The sequence below is a fragment of the Lampetra planeri genome, chromosome 1 (genome assembly GCF_965212315.1).
Source record: "Lampetra planeri chromosome 1, kcLamPlan1.2.h2, whole genome shotgun sequence".
In the NCBI taxonomy this organism is placed as follows: Eukaryota; Metazoa; Chordata; class Hyperoartia; order Petromyzontiformes; family Petromyzontidae; genus Lampetra; species Lampetra planeri.
This window is the reverse complement of record NC_136107.1, coordinates 10,767,210-10,787,424: the sequence shown is the minus strand read 5'-3', so window position 1 is coordinate 10,787,424 and position 20,215 is coordinate 10,767,210. Positions and strand designations below refer to the sequence as shown.

At 48.0% G+C, this 20,215-nt stretch overlaps 1 protein-coding gene across 2 annotated transcripts in view; it reads right to left on the bottom strand.

Moving 5' to 3' along the window:
* Positions 1–371: 371 nt before the first annotated feature.
* The window catches only part of LOC144717676 (fibronectin-like), a 74,094-nt gene continuing 54,250 nt past the window's right edge, over positions 372–20,215 (bottom strand). For both annotated transcript variants that reach the window (XM_078593223.1, XM_078593229.1), the window contains 7 exons: positions 19,341–19,507; positions 14,961–15,099; positions 14,080–14,250; positions 6,857–6,982; positions 6,476–6,582; positions 2,353–2,468; positions 372–1,019 (listed from right to left, as the gene is read on the bottom strand). In XM_078593223.1, coding sequence (XP_078449349.1) covers positions 2,376–2,468; positions 6,476–6,582; positions 6,857–6,982; positions 14,080–14,250; positions 14,961–15,099; positions 19,341–19,507 — 803 coding nt within the window. In that variant the 3' untranslated portion in view covers positions 372–1,019; positions 2,353–2,375. The remainder of the gene's footprint in view (positions 1,020–2,352; positions 2,469–6,475; positions 6,583–6,856; positions 6,983–14,079; positions 14,251–14,960; positions 15,100–19,340; positions 19,508–20,215) is intronic.

Here is a 20,215-nt window from a genome sequence, read left to right as displayed (position 1 = left end):
CCCTCACATTAGTGTGCCATCCAACACTTTCCGTCAGTCAGCCTATGGCTTTTCCCATGTCATTGAAAAGGAAACGGTTTCCGCCTGCTTTTTTACATTCCACACAGCATTCCGCCAGATGGCGCCACCAGACAATATCTTGCATGTGTCTGAGGCAGCAGCGCATTGCTCCAAAACACTCAAAATGAAGAGCGATTGATCAGTATGAGTGCAGCAATGTTAATAAGCATAATCTCATCACAGAAAAGAATTTTCCATTTAAAAAGTATCTCAAAGGCTGCTTAGATGAATGGTTTATGCAGTTAGGTCTGTGATAATTACCAATGGGAATGTGGAAGGATGCACAAAAGGCATTGGCAGATGTAGTGAAGAACATTCCAACAAAGACTGACTTTTATTCTGAAAAACTTTGTTTTTTGGAAGCCCAAGCAATTACATTTTATTCCCATTTTCATCCTGGGCTAATGGTAAACTGTTTATTAACAATACTGCAATAAATTTGCAATTCTCTGCATTTCATACAAGGTAGAGATATTTAAGTAAAAAAGTACTGACATTTATACAGTTAATACATAGTGCCTACACATTAATATAATGGTAGAGATATACAACTTGCCTAATACTTTGTGTATCGAGGCTAAGGATTGAAAAAAATAACAAAATGCTATTAGTATAGCCCTACCATCGGTATTAGAATATGTAACTAATGATTAAAAGATGCAGAACCCCATTTTCAGGTAATTAAATAAAAACTTTAAACACAACAAAACCATCCTCTACATACAGAACAACCAGCCCCATGCACAATGAGAAAAGCTAATGACAAAACTGCATTGTATGCTATTCATTTTAGTAAATATGCTGGGATGATTCAAAATGAAACGTCTGATTTGAGTAGAAAAAAATACAGAATAACTCATCGGCCCCAAAAGAGCCAATGTTTCAATACAGATGATCCTGAGATAGAGGTGCATGGCGGGTGTTGTATCTTGCATAACTGAGACGGCACAGGTTGATCTCTGAAAGAAAACAAAGTAACAGAAGCTTAATTAAAACATCACCATTTGGTCTATGAAAGCATACCACTCTTACATGTGTAATGACAGGATGACACCTGTCAGCCTGAAGTGGTAATTGTGGTTATGGGGGTATTGCGTAATGCCTCATTTTAAGGGGGGCGTATCTGGGGTAAAGGTGAAAGGCCGAGTTAGTCCAGAGGCTCCGGGAACCTGCTGTAAGGTTCTGGAAGGGGGCTTGGTCGCGCCGGGGCGCATATAAGGGGGGCCGAACCAGAGGTTCGGATGCTGTTGCGGGTCCTGCGTCGCTGCTCGTCGTCATCGCTTCGTCTCCGACCACGTGGATGATCTTCTGCAAGACCCTCTCCGTCGCTGCGCTAGTCGGACAGCTAGCGTAACGTATGCCAAAGATGGGCTATGTGTTAGGATCGCCTATGTGTAGCTGCGTTACGTATAGTATCGCCCCGTGTGCTCTTAATAAACAAGAAGCCTTCTACTCGACGTGTCTCGGAAGTCGCTCACTTCACATGGTTCTTAAGCTTCTTACACAAGCAAACAACGCTGACATGTAAATTGTCTGTCTGAAATCTAAAACAACTGTTATTTTGCATCAAAGCGAAGCTGTGGCTCTCTCTCTTGATTACCAAAAATATTAAAGTGTTGCCTGAAATATGGGCATATCAGCGAATTATCCCAAATGATAGTGTCCTGCGTTAATTATGTTTTGAGGGCAGACACTGGAGGGACGCCAAGAGGAACAAAAACAAGCCCCAAAAAATTATTCAAATTAAGACACCTGGCAGGATTTTTCAACAGACCTGTAAACCAACCTCATGGAGTGGAGTTTTAACTATTTACGAAGGGATTGCGAATTTTAAGCCAAGTCCTGTCTCTGGGTATAAATAAAGTCCCGCATTCATTCAATCTTTTATATTTAAGGAAATGCATCAAATAACTGCACTTATAATATAATTCTGCCAAACAAAGCGAATGCATTAAGCTTTTCGAAAAACATAAAATATCAACAAGGTGCGATATTCACGGCAGTAGGCCACCTGTCAAAACAACATTCACTGGGCAACATGCAGCTCCACCCAGGGCATTGATACATTTCCAGGCACGTATAACAGTAATGTGCCAACGCTTTGCCGGTCACTTGGCAGGGAGAGGAAGGGGCGATGGGGGTGGGAGGGCACCACCGCTAAACTAGACACCCCCCCCACCACCCCCAAGGGTGCACTGCTGGTAACAAAGTAACTGCATTGTGTAACAGCAATGCTTGCGATACGTTCGCCGCAGTGCGTTGGCTCAGATGTATTTGCTGGAAGGCAGCAACCTTTGTGCCTCTGCTTCGCGGCGCTACTGTCGAGTCAGCTGCGCGGTGCGAGCAGAGAGAGGACCCTGCCAGGGCGGCTGTCCGGCGCGCTGTCGCTCGCAATCGCACTGCCAACCCTGCAGGAGTGAACGCATGCAAGTGGAGGATGTAGTCATTACGTACGCGCGCCGATAATACACGCGCAAAGACGTGCGAAAATAATGGGTTCAGTAAATGACGTAAGCAGTGCGTGCGTCTGCAGATGATTTGCATGCGTGCTGTGTGTACTTGGAGGGGCATCCATTTAGTACGTACGCATGGAGGGGGGATGGGGGGGGGTAACCCAAATATGTACGCTTGCGTATGGGGGGGGGGGGGTCTACTGACAATGTACGTACGCATAGGAAACGCGGGGGGGGGATGAAGCCTCGATAATAATTTGTCTACATTGGCCTTCAAATTAGTTAGATAGTCCGGCGGTGGACTGTTTGCTTAAACACGTCAATATTATTAATCCTTGATCGTTTCTGCGTGGATTAAATATCGGCCGTTCGATAGGATTCGGAGGGGGGGGAGGTGTAAAAAGTACGCGTGCGTACAGGGAGGGGGGGGTCAAGTATTGACAGATTTTTGCGTACGTACTAAATGGATGGCCCCTTGTTGAGTGGTAACACATTTTCTTGGCGTGTGCATGGCTCCACCTGTTTATACAGAAAACCAGGTAAACACCTGTTGACTATAAGTCAATGTGTTGTCCCCCCCGCCCCGTTCTTTAAAGAGCACTGGGCGGTGTTCGTCTCCATTGGCGATCCCTGAGCGAATGGTGGAAATTCCATTCCTACATTAGGGAACGGTGTCTTCGTAGAACATTGTTCACATCCCACGAAGTTATGCTCATTCTATCCACCCTGAAGGAAAGGTGAGCTGAATTGGAACCCAGACTGAGATTTGCAATTGCCACATTCCAATTATGAGTTGAGGGAGGATTTTGCCACCGTGCCGGCCAGGCCGATACAACAAATCTAATACACTTAAATACGAAACAGAGATCCCGCAAGCTTATGTGTGCACGTCATACGATGACAGAGGATCACATGGAAGCAGGACTGCATTATTATGCGCAGGCACGCATTCTAGCACAAAGGGCAGCATTGTAGATGCACAAGTATGCCCATGTGTGCACAGGACAGATGTTTGCACTCAGGCATATGTTACGTGGTGAATTATCGTGTTGATTATTAATATCATTGGCAACTACTCAGGACCTGTAATAAAGGCCCTTGCAGAAAATTGGCAACAGAGCAATGTAAAATGTGAAATAACAGCTGTCAGACATAATACATCCGGACATTAAACAAATGTTCATTTTATACATTGAATGATGTTGAGTTTAAGGGTGAATTAAATGTTATTTTTCCTAAGACGAACTCTAACAATAATTGGGCACTAATGGAATGTAGAACAATTTCTGTAATTAATTGTGTACATATTGGCGACTCAGAGCTTCACATCTGGCGCTGGGTTAATTAACTCCATGTTTACACTTCCATTGTAATGTGCCGTCTAAGACTGTACAATCAAAGCCGCGCTTTCAGATGTGCTTTTGTGGTCGTCTGGAACGCTCTTCCGATATCAGGAAGCCATTGGATGCAATTTTAAATCTAGATTGAAAACTCATTTCTTTAGACCTGCTTTTTTGTGTTTAGTTTGTCCTTCCTGCGCACCTCCGATTAGCACCGTATGGTGCGAAATAAGTTCAACATCACACATACAAAGCCGCCTGTCTCCATGCCACTCGTCACAGACTGCACAATGCGACCGATCGTAAAGCTGGCCTTTGGCAGAGACGAATTAATTTGGCGTCTCTGACGAGGCTCCGTTTGTGAGGCTTTCAAGGTGTTGGGCTCGAACGTAATACAAGCCTGCTTGCGCTTACATCCTCAATGAGTAACAGATCTATTTGCAATGACCCCACACGTCACTAGAGTGATCCCAGACTCTGTTATTTTGGGCGTGCTGCTTGTAATGGATAAAGAATGCAGTAACTTTATATGCATGTCGCTTGCCGAGCCGCGTTAGTCGGTGAATTACTGCAATTGTGTTCCTGTGATAAATATGGTGTGCAGTGAACACAACTGCAGTTTTCAACATACATAAGATGTTGCTTATGTTTGATAATAATTCGATATTACGTAAAAATATGTCCAAAAAGTATTTAGCACAAGAGGTGTCTTTTTTGTATATGTGTGGATTGGGCCTCTCCTATTTCAAACTCAGCCTAAAGTGAGCACAGTTCAGTCGTGTTAACTTTTAATAGATTATCGCAAACATAACTCGCCCCAGAAGTCTGTAAATGACAAAGTTATATTTCGTACACACCTGTAATTTTAGGGATGCACCCTGAGATTTGGGTTCGCTAAGATAGCTACAGTGAAATACCAATGTTAACTGTAGGTTTATTTTTAATCCTTGACCATTTATAATTATACGGTGTTGAGTCGTTAATTCATCTTTCCACTGTTGAGGATTTCCATTTATAAATTCGAATTTGCAGCTGTCAAAAAGTAGCAGATGAAGTTTCTATTCCCAGCACGGCCACCACTCTTTGGTTCTTTCGGTAAAGTCACGTAGATAAAAAATTAAATAAAAAATAAATAAAAGTACATTAAATCACGACGTTTCGATTACAACAAGCAATCATCATCAGGTGTGACAACCAATCTCCACATCGGCCCTGAATTAAAGTAAAGTCACATCAACCCATACACGATTTTAAGATGCTGTTCTGTATCTGTCGATCCCGCTGTGCAAAACATCAATCAGTCTCAAACTAACCAGTGCTCATCTCTGCTGGCAGGACTGAATCAAGTGGGAATTCTACACTCCAATAGCAGGGATAACTTTCTTCGAAGTGCTACTCATTGTCAACTCTGTGGAGACGATGGACCGAGTTGATCCCCAGCTGGAATTTGACCTTGAGTCGAGAAAGAAGAAACCTTTTAAAAGTAAAGTGACAACGTTATCTGTTCGCGTTTCCACCACTGGGGATTGAACCCTTGGTCAATGATTTCACATATCCATAAGGATGCCCTCTTATGTTACGTGTGCACCTTTTGCAAAGAGGAGCCACTTTTTCTTTGTTTTTTTTTCGGTAAAGTCACGTAGGTAAAACAATCAATAAAATAAAATAAATGAAAACTAAATTATTTTATTTTATTGATTGTTTTACCTATGTGACTTTACCGACAAAACCAAAGAGTATGAATCCTTGCAGTCACGAGAGCTTCAAATCTAGGAGTCACTTTATTACTGGGCTTCGCCCGGGACTTGGATTCACCACGCCCGGCCGCCAGTTACTCGTTTGAGGCCGAGTCGACCTAGGGGAGAGGCCCAGGACCGCTTAAAATAATCGTCACCGGTGGTGGCCGTGAGCGGGAATCGAACTCGGGTCGCTGGGTTCGTAGCGTAGCGCAGCGCGCTAACCACTACACTACAATGCGTTACGCTTCCACATGCGTGGGTCACGGGACAGATTTGACGTCACAGCTCACTTACCGTGCAAAAAATATATGCATTATTGAGCTCCCCCCCCCAAAAAAAATGAGTGTATTTTTCTAATTTTTGCATGGTGTACAGTCTGGAAAGTACCTACATGGCAAATTGAAAGTTTGTTGCATGTCGGGAAGTACGCTAAACATTTTGAACAGACACACATAATCACAACTTTGCCTTATATATGGAGATAACACCGTGTGTTTATGGCTGCACTACTGGAACCAGTTAGTGTTGATGTCGCAATCTGTAAAAGCTTAAAAACAAAGGAATATTTATAACCCTCCAGCTCTGCAAAATATGTGAATGTGACAAATCCCAAGTTGATGCAATTTATCTCGGTCACCACAAACCACTCATAATTTGTTTGGAATATGCAGCCTGGATCATTTTATTTTTGGACATGTGGGTGGAACAAAACATGTTAGAACTCTTATTAGAATGATCCAGGTGTTGGATAATGAGCTGTTTTCCAATTTTGGGTGGAAAAATACTTTACCAAACACATGTTATGAGGTTCTCTAACCTCACAATCCTTTACATTTCCACGAAAAAATCTTTGCAGCATTGCCTTAAAGTAGAGTGCACGTACCTCCTTCCCTCCCAGGCAGGCGCACGAGCAGGCCAAGCTCTCGTGCACCTTCTTCCAGTGCTGCCCCACCGCAAACTCCTTGCCTCCCTCGTAGCACACGCTCTCATCTAAACACAACGCGGCACAGTGAGCGGGGGCCAGGCGGCTCGTCCAAAAACTCGACGCGTTCAGGGGGCCCAACTGGGGGATGGTGTGAGGGAGAATGCTGAGGAGGGAGACATCAGCTGCGCCTTGTTTAAGTGTGGGAGGACAGACTGCAAAACGGTTCTCATGAAAGTGGTGTGGAACCCACGGGTGGTGTAGTACACCCAACGGGAAGATTAGGACACGTGGGAGCAGACACTGACACCTGTGTGATGTTGCGCAAAGAGAGCGGCTAACCTGGTTCACAGAGTATCTCCCCACGCAGGTTGCCCAGGCACGTGCACTGGAGCTTTTGTCCCGCATGAGAGAGTTTGCTCCACTGCTCCCTGATGCGGTAGCTCTGCCGGCTGTCATAGCACCATTCTGCGGAGCAGTTACACAGGTATCGAGAACACAAGTCTCTCCAGCACCGGGGATCCGTAGCCAAGTGCCGCACTCAACGTGCACCGTGAAAACACTTCATGTGATCATCGTACCTGCTCGTGCTGAACCTATACAAGTGTAGTGTGCTAATTCACAGACACTAGTAGGAGGAACTCTCTCTTTTATTCCGGTCTTCACAGCCTTAGGGGGATAACCACACATCGGGTTGGGATGGCCAAAATGCTGCCAGACGCCCAGACCCACAGCTTGAAGAGGGTGAAGAACACAACGACTATTTAAAAGTTTTATTATTATGTCACCTTTGAACAGTCTACTGTCCTGGACAGTCGAAAAACTCCGTGACAGCAACCACAACCCGTACAAGGGACCTTTCCATGATACCAGGACCCCTCCACATCGAGTGCACAGAAAACAAACAAAAAATAAGAAAACTTTGCCGGCCCATCCACTACATTTTGAAACAAGAGTCCGCGGTTGTCGTAGAAACAAAACTCATTATTTATTTCTAGTGCCGTGGCGGAGAACTTTCCCAAGCACTGCATACTTCATCTCGTGCCACATGGAGGCGGAGGCTACCACCATTTTTCTTTTGCCGCTTTGCTAACTATTTTTACCCTGTCAACCTCCACCACCCTGTCGATCAGCCTCCAGACTAGGTGGTACACCTCGGAGGGTATCATATAGGCACCCTTGATCAACCATCCACGCGCCTTCCACAGGGCTTCTCTTACCCGGGCCGGCTCATATTCTGTAATGTACTTGTTGACCACAGCACACAACCACCTCTGCGTCCAAGCGAGGGGCTTGCCGCACGGCAATAGAGCCATCCCTCGTCTCCGCAGGAGCCATGCGAGCCTGTACCGTAAATAATATGAGGCTCTCACCTGGGACTCATCGGAAAAAAACAAGCGCAACGTATTACAGACAAAGATCGTGGTGAGGGCACGCGCGACATTAGGGGCGCCCCTCCCACCGTTCGCAGAGTTTTTGTACATAGTCTCCCTTTTCACCCAGTCCATCCCGCCTCCCCAGATGAACTTGAAGAACAGTGTCTCTATATTTTTGCGCCATTTGCGCACCCGGCGGGAATATGTATGCCAAATAATTGAGTGCGGGTAGTATTTTCACCTTCAAAACCAGGATCATTCCTTCCATTGTAAGGCTCCTGTTCGTCCACCTGGCCAGCCTGCCCTTCACCACCTTTATCTTTTCTTTCCAATTCTTTTTTGCCGAGTCCTCCCAGTAGAAGGTGACCCCCAGCACCTTAATCCCTTCTGCCTGCACTCTTATTTCTGGTGGGAGGCCCTCAAATAGCCTGGGGTCACCAAAATCATCATCTCGCTCTTGTTCACATTAATCTTGGATCCTGAGGCCAAAAGAAAACGTTTTGCGAGCTCTAGTACCTCCCACACCGAGGACACGTCCCTACAGAAAACAACGACATCATCCATGTACATAGCTACTTTTGCCTGTTCTCTGCACCCCGGGATGTGCACCCCTCTGATCCTCTGGTTATTTTTGACCACCTGGGCAAAGGGCTCCATGCACATGACGAATAAGACCGGCAGACATGGGGCATCCCTGTCTCACTCCCGACCCGATTGGTATCGCCTCCGAAAGGACCCCCTTGATCAAAAGTCTGCCAGAGAGTTTATGATATAGTTTTCGTACCCAACCTATCAATAGCTCCCCTACCCCCATGCATGCCAGCACTGAAAAAAAAATCATGCGAAATGCGATCAATTGCCTTCTCCTGGTCTAAGCTAAGGAGTCCCACGGGCCCTCCCCCGTCTATCGTGGATTCCAGAACCTCCCTTAGTAAGACACGGTTGTTGAAATCCACCTGCCCGGGACTGCACATGTCTGGTCTGTTCTTACCACCTACTCTACCACTTGCCCCAGACGTGCTGCGATGGATTTAGCTAAGATCTTATAGTCCGAGTTTAACAGGGTGATTGGGCGCCAGCTCCCAAGGTCGCTGCGGGCCCCCTTCCCCTTATATACAAGGGTTATCACCCCTCCGCTCATGGGTTCCGGTATAACAGGCCGTAGTATACCCACAGGCCGTAGTATACCCGGGGTTAAACGGCCTAGGCTAGATTATACCCGGGTATATTATGGCCTAGGCCAAATTATGCCCCTCTAGGCCAAATCATACCCCCATGATAGTAAGTGTTGAGCAATATACACATGAATTACTAAATTTTTCCAACATTTTATTTAAAACTGTAAACATAGACTTTGATTGCTTCAACCAGAAAAACTTTAATAATAACCCTAACCCTAAAAATGCTTCAATTGATGAAATTGAGATTCTTACTCCCATTTATACGCTTTTTAGATATTGATTGAAGTTCATTGTCGGCTGTTCTCTGTATGGATAATTGCCTTTGAACTTTCACATGGGGCATATTCTGGCCTGGAGGGGTATGGTCTGGCCCAGTCTAGTTTAAACCCCCGGGTATAGTTTAGCCTAGGACACTTTATCCCCCCGGGGTATACTCTGGCCTGGGCCAAACTATACCCGGGTTTAATCGGGGCAGGGGTTATTTTAGCCTGTTACATCGGCACTGGGCCCTCCTCCAAGATTTCTCTATACAAACGTTACATGTCGTGTTTGATGGTGTTCCAGAATTTAATATCGAATTCAGCCGGTATTCCATCCTGCCATGGTGTTTTGTGCCGACGTAGCCCTCTTACTGACTCTTCAGCTCCTCCATCTGAACTTGCCCATTCATTACCTCTGGAGCCTTGATCTTCTGCTCGACCTCCCCCAGGAAAAAGTCTCGGGCTTCCGCCTCCAACGTCTTACTTCCATATAGTTCTGCATAGTATTCCTGTGCTGCCCTACAATTCCCTCCGTCTGTGTCAGTGTTCTGCCTCACAGCAGGAGTTTTGCCTCACGGCAGATGGGGGGGGGGGGGGGGCGTATGTACACAGGAATTTCCTGTTTTTATGCTAATTTTGGTCACGTGACCAGGAAGTTGCGATTTAAGATTCCCGTTCGACCACGCGGGCGTCGGCCATTACATACGTAATTCAAGATGGCGGTACACATCGCGTCCCAGTGAAGCCAGCCGCAATTGTCCATTGTGGGACCTTAAGAAGCATTGTCTGTAAGTTCGTTTATATTCTTATAATATTGGCAATGCTGTTATAATGTTAGAATGACCGTTATAAGGATGTAAATGCCTTTATAATGCTGTTAAATTGTTATGATAAATACGAGGCCTAGTTAACAACGAAGCCTGCAACTTTCCTTATTGTGAATGTTACTTGTAATTTAATAAGTCGAGTCAAACTTGTACCCAAGTAACTATATTGCGATCTGGAGAGCAAGGATGACAAAATGTCTCATTCATAGTGCAGTGTTATGTGTAGTACTGTACATCTGGGGTGCAGTGTGATGATAACACGGTGTGCCTTATGTTACACAGCAACTTATGCTCTTGTATAGCTATTCAGTGGTAATGTAGGTGCCTGCCCCCTCCAGGATCTATTGTTTAGAAACATGTTATCAGGGACAATGTTCTGGTGCTGTGGTGTTCATTGTGTTGGTGTTTCCGGGTTATAACAGATGCTGTATCTGTGTTTTCTCACCAGTTTTACCTCGTTAAACTCATTAAATGACGTTTGGATTCGGACGTTCATCCTGGCTCCGAGGGTTTATTGAATGCGAGGTTAACTACTCAGCTAGCGGTGCAACGCAGCGCACAGCGAGGCCAAGACAGTCAGTCTGCCCAGTCTTGGGCTGACCAACTCTCGGATTGTGTTTTCGGTCTTCCGGCACTTTTAAAAAAAAGAACCATGTGCACTTTTCCCCCTCCTCCACTGCCCTAACCCGTGCCCTAAAAACGAGCTGCACAGCTCGTTTTTCCAGCGTCAAGGAGATTTTATCCCTTAACTGCCTTACCTCGCTCATCACTGGAAAACCTTATCCCAGCAACCTATGCGCTTTTTTCAACTGATCATTCAGACCCCTCAACTCATTCCTGACAATCTTTTTCTTACTGTGTGCCTGAAAAAAACCTTTGATCCGGCTCTTAACCATTTCCCACTACTCTGTCATAGTGGCAAAGCAGCACTGCAGACTTTTCCATTCCTGTACCTCGATGCTTCTACTTCATAGAAGGATAACCACCCCAGTGTTCTTATTGGCATTGCTCCCCGACCAGAAGCAGTGCCCGTCCCAGGACTGGTTCAGCTTTTCCCGACCGAGAGAGTACGGTAGGTGGCACTCCTGCAATAAGTATGTCTTTTTTCAAGGTTTGCAAATAATGTACCATTACTTCTCATCTGACGCTACGGAGAGTTCCATGCTCAAAAGTGTCTAGTCTGGCTCAGAAACGTCCTCCAGCAGTAAGTAACAGTTTTTGTCGATCAGGTCCAGTAGGCGTTCCACACTTCTGGGTTTCCGGGGTAACCCCCTCCCTTGGCCCATCTTTGCTGCTATTTCTTCGTTGTACGTCACCGGGTCTGTCGAAGAGCCTGACGGCTGACGTCCATGCAAGGGGGCAGATCTCGATGAGGCACTCGATGTCCTCTTTGTTGCCCTTTCAAACGTCCCCCTCCTGTTGCCCTTCTGCTGCTCCTCTTCGTCCTCTCTCGCCTCCACCGCCCAGTCGGCCACGGTTGGCTCAATGCCCACCTCCTCCGTCCCATTGGCTTTGGGGCCTTCCTCCCGCCGGCTCGTGGATGTTTCCCCTTCCTCAGACGACGCTTCCCCCTCCTCCCATTCGTCCAGCAGTGGTATTCCCGGTCCGGCCATCTCTCCACTCAGATCATCCGTTGCCCGGCTGTTCGGTGCATGCTCCGACTCGGCCTCGGTCGTCCCTCTATCTCCTCCCTCAGGTCGCCTGACTCTTGTGTCCCCGGACCATATTCGCATATGATTCCAGGCAATTCCAATACAAATGATTCCTGCTTCCACAAAGATTACACTGTGCCGGGACTCTACACTATTCTACTACGTGGTCCAGCACTTTGTAGCAGTAGCACATCCGCGCCTCGCACGCTGCTGCCAGATGGCCTCTTCCCTCACATCTCCTGCAGAGTTTGGGTTGCCCCTCGTACTACGTAGCCCCTACTACTGCCAATATCAAGGGCATTCGGGATATGCTGCAGGGCCCCGTCTGCCGATCTCAACCTCACCCATCACTGTCTGGCACCCGTCCAGATGCCTAGAGAGTCTTGGACCCGCTTGCAACCTGACAACAAATGGCAGTGCTGTCGCAACCATACCTCCACATCGTTATACAGGAAGACAGTCACCATTTTCGTATCCAGTTCAAGCAGCAACAGAGGCCTCTCGCCTGCCTTTTCCGCGAACCGAGTCGGGAAACGCTGCAATAAGTTGTTCGCCTTAAAGATAACGTCGAAAGCCTTGCTACCCGGAAAGGCTATTAAACAAAACAGGTCCATAGGCTCGACTTGTAGCATCCCCACCACCACTGTCCGTACAAAACTCAAACGGTCCATGTTCACTTCATCTGGTACGTCTTCCTTGAAGGCCACCCGAACACAGTTGTGTCACCTAGCATGGACCGGTGTGAAGCTCACTCGATCCACCGCGCCAACACCCCGCTCGTTCCTGGTACCGTCCTGCCCCCACAGGTTCAGCATCTACCTTAATGGTCTTGCTCCGATTGCCTTGCGCCAGCTGGCCAGCAGAGGCCTCAGTTTCCGCAGCATTCTCACTCAGCCTGGCAAAGGCCACCTCCCTCCGCTCCAGTTCCTCCGTTCCCCTTGGCAGCTGCCTCCAGGCATCCCCCGCAGCCTGCCGCCTCCCAATCGAGGTTGCCACCTGGGCTGCATCGCCCTCCTCCAGGTAGTCATGTCACAGCCATTTCCGCATCGGCAGCAGTCGACCCGGCCCGGTCACCTTGGCTCGCCCCGACAGCACGGTCGGTCTCCATACCCCCCGTAATTGGCAAGGCAACCTCCGGCCCGATGGCCAGGGTCCCTCGCAGGTACTCGGGCAGGTACGCAGACAGGTACACAGGCAGGCTCTTGGCTGGCAAGATGAGATCAGGACGACGACGGCACGACGAGTTCCACTCCAGATCGCAGCAGCCCCGACTTTGAGTCGGAGCTCGCCTTATATCGTGAACAGCGTGGCCAGGCTCCACCGTAGGCCCTGCACCCCTCTGGATCCCCCAGAGGGCTCCGTACCTTGCCCACAGGTGCAACTGGTAGAACGGGCTGTTACCCCTAATTCTATTGTCTACCAATCTCCCTGCGTCACGCGCTACAGTGACTCATTCCACGTCACTACACAAGTAACTGTCATGTCACAATTCTGCAAAATATTTAAATACAGTAAGAGTAAACGTTGTTGAGGACCTTTATTTGAATTATTTATTTTGGTTTATTTATAAAAACCTCTCTGGACCCTAAAACGACAAAAGTAAGCTATTTGTGAGGTTATTAAATGCCAAGACTCAGCAACTGCATGCCAAGTCGTGGCTAACTCTCAATGGCTGTGAGCATGCACCCATATTCTTACTCATTTGCCAAGCATTTACAGACACTAGATTTCTATTTAATAATCTGGAAATGGAATCTCTTGGTGAGACTACTGCAAGAGAACCCTTAAAACATGGACAAAATACATCTACACCACCCTTTCATCATCAGTCGTGGCCAATACACTTGTCAAGTTTAATATTGATTTATACCATTCTTATAGTTAGATTCGGAAGCCAATAATTTCATCAATGCATCACGGTCATTTTGTAATGAGGTCCATGGTATTTGATTTTCCACAATGGGGCTGCTTAGTACACACCACTCTAATTTAAGCACAAGCCCAGTGAGTCTGTTTTCAGCTTCCGTGTTTTAGCTTCTATGTTCATGGTTTTGTGCCCTAGACTCTACATCCCGTGTTCTATGTGCTGGGCTCTTTGTCCTACATTCTGTGTCCTGGATTCAATGTTGAGTGCTGGAGTCTGTCTCCTATGTTATTTGTCTCAAGTTCTATGTATATATATTTTATGTTGTAAGTTCTATGTCCAGCGATCTATGTCCTAGGTTCTATGTTCAGCCCTTGGGTGAGGTCCGAGCGATCGTTCACTCACTGGAGGAGTCACAGCGGACATGGCCACGTCCCTCGCCCAGGCAAGTGCACGTGAGGAGCAGCCCGTTCTGGGCGCGTTGCTCCCAGTGCTCCCCGGGGGCATAAGCTGTGCCCGTGGCTCCCTCCAGGCAACCGTCCAGGATCCTGGCCTCTCCGGCCTCTTCAGCCGTGCCTGTCAATATCATCAAGAAATCAACCCGGATTTGAACTTACAATCTTTCCTATCGTTGGTCAGCCATAACACACCACAAGATGGTAGTCTACACTCACATTACAAGAAGTCTTAATAGCAATGAATGCATCGATTCAATTATTGAAATGGATTATGCTTGGGTTGCAAGCATGCAGTTGGCGCTTGTGAGAAGCGATTGTTTTCTATTTGTGCGGACGATATGCTCATGTTTCATTTAGGCTAATGGAGTGAACGAATCTATACAAAATAAACATGCAAAAATAATTATTGATTCGAGTTGTGGCTCGGAATCACAACAATGCAACTGTATCACTGGAGCGGTGACTTGCATATTGTGCTGGGATGATTTGTCAATTTAAATGACTGCTTGACAAAATATGATTTTTGTGGTACTATCGATGACTGAGGCCTATTTATAAATGGTGGCTACCATGAGCAGCCATGCCGAGCATGACTTGGCTGATGATGCTTAATGACATCATCAAGGCCCACCCATTACCTCCAATCCAGGGGCACACATAGGAATAGAAGCGAGACTCTTTTTTTTGCCCAATTACTTTTTTTGTTTGTGTAATCAAACTCATAATTGGTAGATTAATCAACAAATTTAATAATCAAGACAGCCCTATTCCGGACTTTATGCACGTGATTGGGTGTCCGTGGGTGTGCCGTGTGTGAGAGGGACGTGCCGGTGTTGTTCAGGCTCAGAGTCTCGTCCAGCAAGGTGCTGCGTCCGTCCAGACCCATCGCCTCCACGAGCACGCGGTAAACCACGCCGGGCTGCAGCCCCAGCAGCGTGGCTGCCTCCGCTCCCCCGGGGAGTGTTAGCTAACCGTACGGAAACAGACGAGAGATCACAAACACAGAGATGCCCCACGTAGCACGAATTGGTTTTTGGGGAAAGTGCAGTTAGCGAGCACCTATCAAGTCCAGTGCGGCGCATGAGGGAATTGTTTGTGGCTAGTATCTTGCCTGACCACTTAACCAATGTTGAAACATCACACAAGGTAGTAATTTAAGGCTGAGTCGACCCAACGGAGGCAAATGACTGGTTTGTATATTTCACTCGGCAATGATGTTAGCGGCGGCCGGAAATTTCATTCAGGAAACCAGATTTGTCGCATGGTCTGCAAACCATTACCGCTCACTCCTCCACACTCTTATATACATGTCACCTCATGTCAAAGACAACAACAACAACAACCGCCATTCACCACTAAGTGGCGGTTATGTCACCACGACGCTTGTGCCAGGCCATATGCACCTTGAAGCCATGTGAAGTGTCGAACGTTCGCTGGCAGGAGGTCACGGGGCAGACCCAGGTGCCACGGGTCGACTGACTGAGATGACTGATGCACCACCTGTGCCCCTTACTGTGCCAACTTGCTGTGCTTTAGCCACCCGGCACTCCGCTCGATGTTGTGAGCGTCGCTCCTCCACCCTCCGTTGTTGTTGGAGGGCGACTGCCTTCAACTGCCCAGTAGCGTCCTTCACGAGCCTCCTCCACAGAGGCCGATCTTGACACCGCTGGTACCAGTCATCGACAAGTCCACTCAGCTCCACGTCCTCCTGTACCACATCACTCCATCTCTTCTCTAGCCCATGCCGCGCCCGTTTAGCCCCCTCAATCCGGCTGAACAAAAGCTGTTTAGGCATGCGGTGGCTGGGCATGCGGGCTACATGAACCAGCCAACGCAGCCTTGCCTGCCGGAGGAGCTCACCGATGGGACTTTGCCCAGATCTTTCAAGGATTTGTGAGCTCCTTACACAATCCAGCCTGGTTAAACCCAGGATGGATTGTAGGCAGGCCAGCCTAAATGTTTCTAACCGGCGAAGATGCTTCATTAGGGGGGTCCACGTTTTGCAAGCATAGAGAAGAGAGGGAATGACCGTGGCTGAGAAGACCTGAAGTTTGGTGTAAAGCGACAGACCAGGTAGCTTCCACACAGCGTTATGCAACCGATGAAAAGATATGGCCACTCGACTGATTGGGAGTGAGACCTCTGCTGTTAAACCAGAGCCGGTCATGAGCACACTGCTCAGGTATGGGAAACTCTGCACTCTCTCCACAACTGCCTCATCACCGATTGGGAGTTGTGGGGGTGGAGTGTCCGATGGTACAAAATATCCAGGCAGGTGCTTAGTTTTGGTGGGGCTGATGGTACGGCCCCACCTCTTAGGGGCACGCTCCAGTTTCAGCAGCAGCATCTCCAACTCCTCCTCTGAATGAGCAGCAATTACCAAATCATCGGCATACATAACATGGTTGACTAATAGGGAGCCATCCCTTGACCGCACCCGGGCATCGATCAGCCTCCCATTATATCTGTACCAAATGGAAATTTCCCCGGTACAGCTATCAAAGGCTTCACGAACTAAGTGGTCAAAATAGATGTTAAATAATGTGGGAGCCAGAGGACATCCCTGTCGCACCCGAAGGTGTACAGGGAATGGCTCTGACTCCCGGCCACGTAGTTTTGCCTGGGCCCACTCACCATCATGAAGGTCCTTAATGATCGTGAGCAGAGGGTCAGGGACTCTGAAAGCACGAAGAACAACCCAACGCCCAGGCCTACTGGTGGTGTCATAGGCCTTGACCAGGTAAATAAAGCAGAGATGTAGGTCTTGTTGGAATTCCCTACACCTCTGCTGTAGCAGACGGACAGATAATATGGCATCTGTGCAGGACCGCCCTTTCCTGAAACTGCATTGGGGCTCCGCAAGCCTCTCCTTGCCAGGATGTTTCCCAGCACATTGAGGAGGGAAATGCCCTTGGAGTTGTTACAGTCTGTGTGGTCCCCCTTCTTAAAAAGCCGGACCATCAGGGCATCCTTCCAATCCTGCAGAACTCATCCAGTGGTCCAGACTATTATTATGATGTCATGTAGGGCAGTTTGCGCATGAATGCTACCCTCCCTCAGCATTTCGCTTGGGAAATCATCTCTGCTCGGTGCTTTTCCTGGTCTCAGACTCTGGATCGCCTTCTGTACTTCCTCAACAGGTGGCACCTCAGCCAGCCACTCACAGGGGATGACGACTTCTTCCAATATGAGGCACAGCAGGATCATCCCCAGTTTGCCCCATGTTTTCTAGTCTGAGGGATTTGCCCTCCCCCAAGACCTCACAGAAATGCTCAGCAAATCTGTAAACCTGTTCCTGGGTGTCGGAGATTGGATCACCGTTCTTTCCCCTAGTGATGGTGATAGGTGTGGCGCTGCAAGTAACTTTTTTATGGAGTTAAAGAGTGAATTGTGATCGCAGGCTACTGAGGATGTCTCCATCTCCTCAGCAACCCGCGACCACCACCCATCCTTGCAGCGCCTTACGGCTCTCCAAACCTCCAAGCGAAGGCTGCGGTAAGCCTCCTCATTCTCTGATGTCGGATGATGTAGACGGTGAGAGTGACCATGTCGCTTTGTCTCAGCCAGCCTGAACACTTCCTGTCAGCCAAAATCTCTGGGGAGGTCTGGACCGTGTACCCAACGCAGCTATTGCAGCTGCACGAGCCACAGTCCTAAACCTCGCCCATTTCACCTCGGCATCAGGAGGAGTGGGGGACCATTCCAACCCCAGCTGCAAGCGATGATGAAGTTCTCGCTTGCAACTTTCATCAGCTAGCTGAGACCAGGCCACTGTGGGTTTGAATGGGGTCCTGGGTGTACACCCACCCACCGGAGTGGAAAAATGGCAGGCGCATTTTACAGGTGACAAGCCGATGGTCAGTGGGCAGATCAGCTCCACGGTAGGTCCTGGTGTCAAGGACATGGGCCCGCATCCGCCGTACCGTCACTATGTAGTCCAGCAGATTTTCTTGCTTGGACCTGGCGTGCATCCATGATGTTGTGTGGATGCGCCGATGCTGGAACAGCGTTTTGGTAATTACAAGCCCATGGGCTTCACAAAAGTCTAGCAGCCTACTACCATTGTTATTGAGCTGATCTGGCCCATGTCTTCCAATCACTCCAGACCAGGTGCCAGCATCACGACCAACTCAGGTATTAAAGTCACCCAACAGCATGACTATCCTGAGTGGCCCCCACTTTAGCTAGCGCCTGTGACAAGAGGTCATACATCGCATCTGACTAATCGGCATTGCCTACCTACATTCCTCCACTGATGTTCATCTTCAGTGGAGGCATAAATAACCACGACCACCACTCCTCGCCTCTGGTTGATGGGAAGACGAGCCCAAAGTAGCCTGGAACTTACAGCTTCCTACACTTTACCACCACGCTCCCACATCCCCATCATTCTTTTTTTCAGAAGAGCCACTTTCTGTTATTTGGCAGTCTCCTGCCCCGAGTAGAGGACTGTTCCCCCCTCATGGTGGCAGAAACCAGAGCCGGTCTACCGGACCTCCTGAATACCACAAAGATCCAGGCGGTACCAGTCCAGCTCCCGACAGTGGCAGTCTCTCCTCCGCAGTTAGTGTTCGAACATTTCACTTGGCAACCCGCAGTGGCTTTTTGTGGTTTCTGAAGGAACCCCGAGGGTAAGGATTCAGTCTCCTGGATTCAACCAAAATGGGGTTTGGCCAGGAGACGTCATAGACGCCTGTCCCCTCGGGGCCTCCGACACAAGCTTAGTTGGATATTTTTCACGTAGTTTTGTGGTAAATAAATTGAAGGTGGGGGGGTTACCAGCCCCTCGCACCCATCCAGAACCCCCATGCACACACACATTAGTGCACCAGGTACTCATTGCATAAATAAAATGGTGGAAGAATACTAAAGTTACTGATTTCACATCAGAAGCAATTGCTCAACTGATGACAATGTGTTCTTAAAATGAAGGCATTTTTTATGGCATTGACTATTAGACAAACATTTATGAAAAACATATTTATGATTATGGAGGCACATTCTCTCTGCCTTAGCTCTCTTTGAATCAGAGCAGAAGCATGTGACGATCATATTCTAACAGATTATTCACATGACTGGCAGTCGCTCGCATCTATTTCATTGGCAGTGAATGACGAATGGATTCAGCGGAACCAAATTTAGTGGTTTCACAGTCATGCACGTCCTTCCAATGGCACTGCCGCCACCCGCCCGTCTGTCCGTCTGCACCTTCACCACGGGGCTGCTGTCGCCGATGGGCAGGCAGGTCACGTGATGCTCTGTGCTGCCCCCACTGGGTCTCCACGTGACCGTCGTGTGAAGCTGCCCCGGGGCCGCTCCCACGTGATCACCGCGTCCGTCTCGCAGGATGGTCGGGGAGGCAGCTCCCACAAACTCTGCCACAACAACGACAACAACAACATGACAACGACAAGTGGTGCTGTATTATACACCGTCCCTTTGAAAGCCCCCTTCCCAAGTCGTATGTATGTTGAGCTTCTTTTGCACCGTACACAGCCAACCGTGCGAACCGGAGGTGCAGGGGCAGGACAACAAATAAAACACAAAAGATATCACCTTCTTGATTGTGTGGCATCGGAAATAAACCGCGACGGTTTATTACAAGTCAATGATTTAAAATGTACTGCAGAGCACGGAAATTATTTGCTTGGTGGGCTTTTATACAATTTTCTTCATCACTATCATTATCAGTTATGTTCTATCCCCCATTGCTTGAAGGCCTCCTCACACCATTACCATCTCTCACCCCCGGTCTTGCGATGTTATAATCTATGTCACTCCTGCTAACGACCTGATCTCGATTACTCCATCTCCGCAGTTGTCGTATAAGGTCGCACTCAACACACAAAGTGTTTTCCACAAATTAACCACAATACCTTGCTGATTTCGTCAAGGAGCATAAACCATCACGCAAACTCTTGTCATCCTTGAAGTAGCTTTTGGCTAACCACTCAACAAAGACGGTCACTGCATCGCGTGCTTTCAGATGCGCTTTTGCGGCCTTCTGGAACGCTCTTCCGATATTATGAAGCTACTGGAGCTATGCACTTTTAAGTCATCTAGATTGAAAACTAATTTCTTTA